At 53.5% G+C, this 10,101-nt stretch overlaps 1 protein-coding gene across 1 annotated transcript; it reads right to left on the bottom strand.

Annotated features, from left to right (window-relative positions):
* Positions 1 to 137: 137 nt before the first annotated feature.
* OTOP2 (otopetrin 2) lies at positions 138 to 9,986 on the bottom strand. Its single transcript, XM_072782239.1, has 7 exons — positions 9,769 to 9,986; positions 9,154 to 9,495; positions 8,301 to 8,437; positions 6,877 to 6,935; positions 6,097 to 6,230; positions 2,971 to 3,929; positions 138 to 1,116 (listed from the first exon to the last, which is right to left on the bottom strand). The coding sequence occupies exons 2-7, from the start codon at positions 9,464 to 9,466 to the stop codon at positions 946 to 948; spliced, it is 1,773 nt and encodes a 590-aa protein (XP_072638340.1). The 5' UTR covers positions 9,467 to 9,495; positions 9,769 to 9,986; the 3' UTR covers positions 138 to 945.
* Positions 9,987 to 10,101: the final 115 nt, after the last annotated feature.

Below are 10,101 nucleotides of genomic sequence, written 5' to 3'. Positions count from 1 at the left end.
CATTCATGCCTTTCGGGGATTCGAAGCCCTAGAGCTTCGCCTCAGCCACCCCCAGGGAGTGGGGGTGGTGGGTAAGGGAAGGACCCATGTAGTAAGGTTCTGTGTCCCCCAACACCTCTTACACTAGAACAGCCCTGTTTATGTTATAAACTTGGGTTCTTGAAATATTTTATTTAAGGAAGAAGAAGTTCTGCTGTTGGAAAATTATAATCCTTAGTAGAAAGGCTCTGGCTCTCTTTAGCTCTGTGACCTTGGGCAAGTCACTTTACCTCTCTGGGCCTCAGTTTCCTTTGTAAAATGGTAGCTGGACTAGGTCCATCTATCTTAACCTTTCACGCTTTGTGGAACACATAAACAAATGTATTTGTCATTTGAGGATAAGGGGAAGAGGAAGATGGCAGCCCGTGTACTCTGTCCAGCCCCTCCCAGACACCCAGGTGCTGACAGGTCTATAACCAGTCTGTAACTCAGATTTGGCTCACTCACTGAAAAGCTGGAGACCTGAAAATCTCCAGGGTTCCTTCCAGCTCTGACTTCCAAGAGTCTCTCCTAGATCGTCTCAGATGGGGTGGCTGAGACAAGAAGTGGGGGATGGAGGGGCAAACCAAAGGCAGTTCCAGCTCCAGGCCACAGGGCTGGGGTCAGGGGTGGCACCAGAGCTGCGGACACTTCCGGATCTTGCCTGGTCCTGGATATTATAGGGAGAGGTCTCCCCTCCCTGGTCACTCCAAGTTCCAGGATTATACTGGGGTGGGTGGGTATGTCCTGATTGTGATTTAAAAACTCATCCTGGAAAAATAACTTTTGTGAAAATTCTACCCTGGGGCCCGTGGGGAATGGGTGCTAATGTGGCACAGTGACTGCCAGCCTGGGGTTCTTTCCTGGGGGGGTCTCTGAGTGGGCACATGAACCGAGCCCCACCCCTATATGTCTCTGTGAGGGCCTTCAGGACAAGACATAGACCTCCAGCAGGCTGGAGACAGCGTGCATACGGTAGAAGATGCCGAAGGGCAGGCAGATGTTGACGATGGCTGCCCAGAGTGAGTAGCCATAGAAGTCCACCTCCACAGTGTTGCTGAAGTGAGGGCGGGCTCCAAAGGCAGGCATGATCCACAGCTGTGGGGAGAGAGGGGAGCATCAGGACCTGGCCCCTGCTGGCCACTTGTAGGTTATTTCTGTGGACTTTGCTGAGAGGTGATAGGAAGGGGGTGCCAGCCCTCCAGTTTGTTGGACAGCAAGGGCTGAGGGGTCGTGAGTGGGGAACCTCAGCATCTTGGGCAGGGCCTGGCACTCACTAAGGAGTTCAGAATAGGTGCCCAACTGAACTTTCCCACCCCCAGGCTGGGGCTCCCCCTGTGATCCCATCTCCTACCCTGTCATTATGGCTCATTTGTCAGATAGGGAGGAAGGGAAAGTAGATGATGAGAGAATTGGGTACAAATGGCTAAACCAGCAGCTCTCTCCTGGAGAGATGTGTGCACAGTGGTGGTAGAAATAGACAGGCCCAGGCAGCGGTGTCAGGATCCAGCCAGAAGTGTACCCCACCACCACCCTCAAAAGCTCTGTTCTCCAGGTCTGTTCCTTTCCGAGATCGGGGAGGATGTTAATGCTGGAATCCTGCTTCATCTCTGGCTGGAGCTCAGACAGTTCAGGCATAGGGTATAAGGCAAAGAACAATGGCTTCTGGACCAGCCCCACTTCCCCAACCCCAGTGAACTATGTGTCCTTGGGCACACACAGCTCCTTTCTGAGCCTGTTTCTGTCCTATAAAATAGAATTGGAGAGGATGCTCCTAGAGTTGACCCAGGAACAGGTACCTGGAGCGAAACCAGCCTCCCAGGAGGTAGCTCCCAGCCTGCAGGCATGCCCCCCCACCCCCAGGGGAAGGTGAGGGCAGGGCCAGGCTGATGTGGGCTTCCAGGCTAGCCCAAGATATAAAGAGGTTTTGAGCCTTATTGCTTCTGCTGGAGGGTCAGAAACTGGTGATCGTCCCTGCCCCCCTGTTTTATTAACAGATTACCGGTCGGTTGGGCAGTATTTACAGTGGGGACACACTACAAGTGCACTCAAGTCAGGGTTGTTGGTGTATTTTATGTTGTGTGCACTGGGGTGGAATCACTCTGGAGATGTGCTCTCCATCGGGATAGACCCGCATTAAGCGTGTTTGTTCGTATATTAGGGATATTTTCCTGTTGGAGACTATAGCTAAAAGGGCTATTTTTATATTTTTATATTGAGTTAAACTTCAGTAGAGCTGTGTTCTTTATTTGGGATGCACTCACATGGGCACAATGTTTGCATATTAGAAATTTCTCCCCTGGGGATTTTATCTACACTGGAGCATTTCTCTATTGGGATGTAGCCACATGAGGGGTATTCTTTTACTGGGGTGTGTGTCTTCAGGGAGTGTTTCTGCCCTGGGGTGAAGGCGTTAGTGCTGGGGTTTCTCTTAGTAAGCGGTTCTGCCGAATTAGCAGGGAGGGGGCGCTGTTGTGAATGCCCCCCTTCCAGGCCAGCCCTCCACCGCACTCTGCTGAGAGTGCTCACACTTATGTTGGTCTCTGCTACTTCCTGATGCTGCTCCAATTATTCTGAGAAGCAAGCTGGTCACAAGTTCCCAGGAGCAGTCACACCTTCCATGGAGGGGTGAGGGCACCCACCCTCCACATCACTTCACAGCTCCCTGCCACCTCCGCCCAGCCCCCAGGTCAGCATTCCCCAGGAGCCCTCCAGTTCCATCTGCAGCCTAGATGCCAGAAGGCTGGGATTTCATTCTCTCTCTGTGCCCTGAGATGCTGTTTGCCCAGGGGCTACATCTGACTCTTTCTGAACCTGCTTCTCTCCTAGAGAGCTGTAGGATTCTCAAGTGGGCTGGGGACAAGACAGAGAAGGCCAAGAACATCCTTCTTTGGCCTTATCTTCCCCCTCAGCCTCTCCCCATCTCTCCTCTTCCACCCCCCAGTTACTCACGATGACATTGCAGAGCAGAAGAAACAGAGACATGTCCTTCAGGCACCGGCGTCTCCAGTGGCTCCTGGGGGCCAAGATGATGGCCACTGCTTCCTGAGGTCCCCCTGGGTTGGTGCCAACCAGTCTGGGCGTGGGTGGGCAGGCAGGCAAGGTGTGGAGGGCATCAATGTTGGCAAAGGTAAGGCCATGGCTGGTGCCAACCAGCCTGGGAGTGGGTGGGCAGGCCGGCAAGGTGTGGAGGGCATCCGCGTTGGCAAAGGTAAGGCCATGGCAGGACTCCTTGGGGGTGGTATCATGAGATTCAGCCCCGGGTGGTCCCCGATGGAGGCTCTCGATGATGAACACATTCTGGAAGGTGTGCTGGGCAATCATGAGCAGAGCATGGGCTAGGTTGAGCCCCCCCAGTAGGTCCCTGGGTGTGCCCACAACCACAGCCACAATAGAGTAGTAGGAGATAGCGTACTGGCCCAGGGCGGCACCCATCAGCAGCGCCACATCCAGGGTTCGAGTGGGGTTCTTATGGTGATCCATGGCCCGGCGATCAAAACGGTAGATGACTGAGCCACTCAGGCTGACCAAGGTCATGAGCCCCAGACAGATGATGTTGAAGCTGTAGTAGATGACCAGGGCCTGCTCGGGGCGGCTCCCCTCCCCACTCACTTGGACCTCGTAGATGATGAAGACAGCCAGCCCCACCACGAAGAGCATCAGGCCCAGGATCGGGCCAGCAAAAAAGGTCTCCCGGAAGAGGCTGATCTGGGATGGGGTGTGGCCGTGGCCGTGGGTGGAGGAGGCCAGCAGTCTGCCCACATTCTTCCACATGACATAGAGCATGGTGGAGGCAAAAAGGCTGTACTCGATGTTGAAGGGATACAGGTAGAAGTAGCCCTGCTGGAAAATCTGGCAGATGGCCGTGTTGCAGGAACAGTCTCCTCCAACCGAGCTGCCCGCTCGCTCCGCTGTGGAGAGAGGGGCACAGAGTGGGACTGCCCTCCACCTTCCTGGAGGCACCCCATCTGAAGGACCTCACCTCTCAACTGTGACTTTTGTTAGGGTGGAATCACTGTCTGCTATGCTCACCACCGTATCCCGCAGTGCTCGCACAGGGCCCGGCTGGCTCACTCAATCCCCAGGGATTTACTGAGCACCCACTGTGCGCCAGAGACCGGGGCACATCAGTAAACAGTAGTCAGTGCTCAATAAACAAAAGCCTGAACCGCACATTCTGGCCGCTTCATCCCATTCCGTTCCTTCAGGCAGACATTTCCAATCCTTCCCAACCAGTAACCATCCCTGGATCCCCAAAATAGGTGAGGTTCTGGTCTCGATAGATGGTGGTCCTCCTGGGAACCCTGGAAATTCCAGCTTCCTCGCAGCTCTCCCCAGCATCTGACTCAGCCCAGAAGGTGAGCTGCTTGGCCCACGTGTGACCTCCCGTCATTTTGGTTTGTGGCACACCTGTAGCAATCTTGTCCTGTGACCCGAGTGCACTTTATAGAATGTCTTGGATCTTGGCAAACATCTCTTTTGATCCCCAGAACTATTCCCACTGGTTTTGCAGATGTGGAAACTGAGGCTCACTGACGTAAAGTGGCTTGTAATGGCAGAGCTATTGACCTGGCTCCCAACCCCAGGGCAAGTACCTTCCCAGTATCCCATATTAAATTGGCCACCACTCTGGGTTGTTTTTTTGGTTTTGTTTTGTTTGAGAGAGAGAGAGAGCGAGAGCAGAGACAGCATATGTATATGCAGAGGGAGCAGCAGAGGGAGAGAGAGAGAGAGAGAGAATCTCAAGCAGGCTCCATGCCCAGCCAGCACAGAGCCCAACTTGGGGCTTGATCTCATGACCCTGAAATCATGACCTGAGCCAAAATTAAGAGTTGGGGGCAGCCTGGGTGGCGCAGCAGTTTAGCACCACCTTCAGCCCAGGGTGTGATCCTGGAGACCCAGGATCGAGTCCCACGTCTGGCTCCTTGCATGGAGCCTGCTTCTCCCTCTGCCTGTGTCTGTGCCTCTCTCTCTCTCTGTCTCTCATGAATAAATAAATAAAATCTTAAAAAAACAAAAACAAAATTAAGAGTTGGATGTTTAACTGACTGAGCCACCCAGGTGCCCCCTCCAGGTTGGTTTTTAACCATCATCAGGAGCCCTCTGTGTGTGCAAGGTGACCCTTTATCAGTCCTGCTAGACTGATCCATTCTTGCCATTCCTGGACACTTCCACACTGAGTATGTGTGTGTCTTTGGACAAAATCCATATGTACATAATCATCTAGTCTGGACCTGGTTAGTGGGGTGTGGCGGGGGAGCTACCAAAGTCCAGAGAACTGGCCCAGGGAGCCTGTGGACTCTATTCTTCAGTGTAGCTCTGTGAATATTGCAAATTATTTCACCTTTTAGGCCTCAGTTTCTGTATCTGTAAAATGGAGATATTAATAGTACTCATTTTGGGACTCAGTTGGTTAAGCCTCAGACTCTTGATTTCGGCTCAGGTCATGATCTCAGGGTCATGAGATCGAGTCTTGTGCCAGGCTCTATGCTCAGTGCCGAGTCTGCTTAAGATTCTCTCTCTCCCTCTTCCTCTGCCCCTCCCCTGTCCCCACTCTTACACACACATTCTCTCTCTCTCTCTCTCTCTCTCTCTCTCTCTCTCACTGAAAAAGAAAAAAAAGTATCCATCTCATTGGGAAGTTGTGAGGGTTAAGTAAGTAGAGTGTTTAGGACACTCAGCACAGCACCTGACATACAGAGCTCAGAAAAGTGTCACTATTATCATTGTGATTATTATTTCTACCTTCTCCTTCCCAGACTCTGTCCCATGCTTCCACCATTGAGCCACTCTACCTGCTTCCCTTTCCTTCCCTCCACTTTGATCACCCTCGCCCTTTCATCCTGGAGCTCAAATCCCTTCTTTGGTGGGATGGAGTCCTGAACAGTGGGGCCAAGGCTACATCCTCTGGAAAGAGGATATGCCCCCTGGCACCCTCCTTCTGGTGTGACCTACTCTGTCTTCAGAGACAGAGTCTGGAGCAGGAGGCTCTCCTTTCTTGTGAGGGCAAGGGAGACAAGCACCCCGCCTAAGGCCTGGAAGTCCTGGGACCAGGTTTAATCTGAACTGGACACTCACGGTCAGGAGCGAGGCGAAGGTGGCTGGTGTTGCTGTGGGAACTATCATAGGAGTGGGTCTGGTGCACGGACTCGTCCACCACGGCTGCCATCCAGATGGCCAGGTTGGTGGTGAGGGTGAACATGAGACCACACCTGTTTGGGGAGAGGAAGCAAAGAGGCCAGTGAGTGTCTGGCCTATTGTGGGTCCCTGGGGAGATGGATAGCTGGGGAGCTATACTGGGAGATGATGTGGAGAGGCAAGAAAGCAGTCAGGCCCCCTGTGTAAGCAGAGAGGCTGAGTTTGGAAGGAACACTTAGTCTGGCCAGAATGCCACCCAAGAGAGGGCCAGGGGGGTGTCCAGGGGCTCAGGCCACTACTGCTCCCTCTCCTACAGGAAAGCACATATAGGGCAGCCTGGGTGGCTCAGTGGTTTAGTGCCTGCCTGGAGACCCGGGATTGAGTCCCACGTTGGGCTCCCTGCATGGAGCCTGCTTCTCTCTCTGTGTCTCTGCCTCTCTCTCTCTCTGTGTCTCTCATGAATAAATAAATAAATAAATCTTAAAAAAAAAAAAGAAAGAAAGCACGTACAGTGCACTATATAACCCATCCCACCAAAACACATAGGTATGAGTGTGTCGGCACACACGTACACACAACACAGCATAGAGTGGTGGAATCAGGCTGACAGAGCCAAGGGGCCTTGGCTGAAACCCCACCCAGGGTACAGAAAGAAGCCCCAGGCTAGGTTGGAAAGCCCTCATTGCTCATGCTCCGTGGGCATGGATGTTGAGCACTCACCGGGTCAGATCCAGATGGACGTGAATACAGTCTTTAGCGGAGACCCAGAGAAAGTAAGTCTGTGTTGAGAGAGAGTGGGGGAGGTCATTCACTCTGCAGATGGGCCAGACTCTGGAGTGCCCATGTCCAAACCCCACAGTACATTCCTTCTACCTCAAGAGCCTTACCAACCTACCACATTTCTCTTAGCTTTACAAAATGAGTCAGGAGCTTTCTCTCTCCATGAAACAATTTGTATAAAATAGTTCTCTTCTTTCAGAGTTTGCAAAATGTTACGTGTAAACTCTTGATGCTTTTCTGTTGTGGTTGCTGTTCTTTTTTTTTCCCCCAGGTAGAAATTTGACTGTCTAGTTACTTATTCCTAGGAGTGAGGCCAGCCTGAGTCTTGTCCAAGGAAGAGAGAATCTCTGGTGGCTTCTCACCTCCCTTTGGCAATATCCCCTGCCCCATCCCCATCCTTTGTTGCCTTGCAACCTTCACCTGGTTGCCAACAAATCCTTGTCATGGTATTTGGTGATGTAAAGGGGTCTGTATTTTCATTTCACCTGAGTATTCTTCAAACCCGTAAAATGTAAAAAAAGTAAAGCTCTCATAAGTACCAAAGTCACGAATGTGTTGAATTATGGAAATCCACACATTGGGGGTGATGTTTCAGGAGAGGGAACCCTATGTGTGGTCATTCTGGTCATGGTGGAGGGCTGAGATCTGTTCTGGTTCCATGTAAGACCAGTCCTGCCTCAGCTCAATCAGAAGATCTTTCAGAGTGTTATGTTTGCAACAAATAAAAATAAATATACTTGAACTTGTTTGAAAAAAATCCCAGGTACAGGACACCCTATTTCCTGAACAAATATAGAACATATGGATAATAGCTGAAGCCTAACCAGCCATGCTCACAGCAGGACCCTGGGCTGAAAGTGATGCCTTCTACAGGCACTCAGGGAGGGCAAGCCAGGTTCTAGGAGGCATGGCAGCTGCCACAACTCAGACATCCTAGATGTTGATACTGGCACTGCTTTGGTCGAAATGAAATCACGGGACCCCTAAGTAGGAGCTCACATTTGGATATTAATTCATTACCAAGGGACAGCCCCGGTGGCGTAGCAGTTTAGCGCCGCCTGCAGCCTGGGTTTGTGATCCGGAGACCCAGGATCGAGTCCCACATTGGGCTTCCTGCATGGAGCCTGCTTCTCCCTCTGCCTGTGTCTCTGCCTCTCTCTTCGCTCTCTCTGAATGAATAAATAAATAAATCTTAAAAAAAAATTCATTACCAAGTGCTTTCCGATTTATGGATTCAGGTGATCCATGCTACTGTCTTATCCCCATGTTACTTGATTGCTCAAGGTAGAAGAGTGGAGATCTCCTGACCTCATGTCAGGTGTTGGCTCCTTTCCACCACACTCAAGAACGCTCCTTCCACCCACCTGGACGATGACAAACACAGCTTGGGTGAGAGGATGCAGAATCTTGATGGCCGATTGGCACTCAAAGAAACTGGAGTAGTAGCCAGTCTTGAAGACATCCATGACAAGAGTGCAGATCCCAAACAGCACCAGCCCACCTGGGAACAAGGGGTGGAGGATGGGTCAGAGAGGATGGTTTATAGATCTGAGAATGGATGGCTAGATGGGTGGTTGGTTGGATGGTTGGTTGGATGGAGAGATGAATAAGATTGATGGGAGGATCAATGGATAGACGAATGGGGTGGTTGAGAGGATGGATAAATGGCTGGCTGGCTGGCTGGCTATATGAATGGATTGATGGATGGATGGACAGATGGGTGTATAGTTGGATGATGGATGGATGGATAGTGGATGGGTGAATGGATGGATTGAAAGATGAATGGGTGGGTGGAGAATGAGTATAGGACTGAGAGGGTGGATGGATGGACGGACATCCTATTGAGCCCCTATGTCTTTGGGGCGGCATAGATTGGCAGGAGAAGGGCCCTAGGTGGGTTCTTTCAGCTGCAGCGGTCATCTGTTCTGCTCTCCATCAAAGGCTCTCCCGTGACCATCCCTTTTCAATCTTTAGGAAAGGCAAAGAAGTCCTCCATCCCTCACTTCATTCTTCTCCCAAGACTGTTTCTCTTCCTCTTCTCTTTCAACTGCAGCCGGTCTCATCTTCAGCCACATCTGCCTCCCCCCACCCCCACTCCCACCCCCACCCCCAATTTCTCAGCTCCCTACCGTGAGGCGCACTCCACAGTTCCTCTGAGGGTCGCAGCCTCTGGCTCCTCGCCTGCCCCCCACTCCCCCCCACCACCTCCCCGGGCACCTCGGAGCCAGATGGGGCCGGCGTGCGCGTCCCGGTAGGGGACGGCGTCGGGGCAGCGCACGGTCCGGAAGAGGTAGAAGAGGATCCAGAGGGAGGCGAGCAGCATCATGGTGGTGAGCAGCGCGAACACGTCGGTGTCATACACCGCTACCTTGTTGAAGGCGCCGCCACTGACGAGCGTGCAGGCGAGCAGCAGCACGTTCACGGCCAGCAGCACGGACAGCAGGCGGCCGCCCTTCTTCCACACCTCGCGGGAGCCTGCCCGCGGCGCTGGCGGGCTCTCCTCGGGGCCCGGGGCCGAGTCCTCCGACATGGGGGCGACCGGGGGAGGTGGGAGGGTCACTGCGGGGAGGAGCGGACAGCACCAGGTCAACCCGAGCGCTCTCCTTCGGCCGTCTTGTCTTATCCATCCCTAGGTTTAGGGACGGAGAAGCTCCTCACCCCGAGGGTGGGGGCTGCGGTGGTGGAGGATGCGCTGGGGAGACGCAAGGGAGAAGCGGACCCTTGGGGCCTCTCCCTCGACGACGGAGCGCAGGAGAGGCGGCGGCAGCCCCGTCGGGCCCCGTCCCACGTCCCCGCTCCCCAGGCCGTGGGCCGTGTGGCCCGGGCACCCACCTGGCTGGTCCGGGAGCCCGCGCTGAGCCGGGGGTCAGGGGGCGGCGAGCGTCTCCTCTGCCCCACACCGGGCTGTACGGGCGCTTTATACTGGGGAGGGCAGGGTGATTTACAGCCGCGGGAGCTCAGCTCCATAAATCTCTCAGTCCCACTCACATGATCCATCTTTTCTCCGAGCTGAATTTAGGGAAGAGAGCGCGGGAGCCAGATAAGGTAAGATTTATATTTACCCGTGAAGAGGCGCCCCCTCCCCCGCCGTCCCGTCACCTCGGGCGCGGCCCCGCACTGCGGCACCCAGAGGGCACCCCGCCCCTGGCGCCCACCGCGCCCTCG

This window comes from Canis lupus, chromosome 16, assembly GCF_048164855.1.
Source record: "Canis lupus baileyi chromosome 16, mCanLup2.hap1, whole genome shotgun sequence".
In the NCBI taxonomy this organism is placed as follows: domain Eukaryota; kingdom Metazoa; phylum Chordata; class Mammalia; order Carnivora; family Canidae; genus Canis; species Canis lupus.
This window is presented reverse-complemented; position numbering and strand designations above follow the sequence as displayed.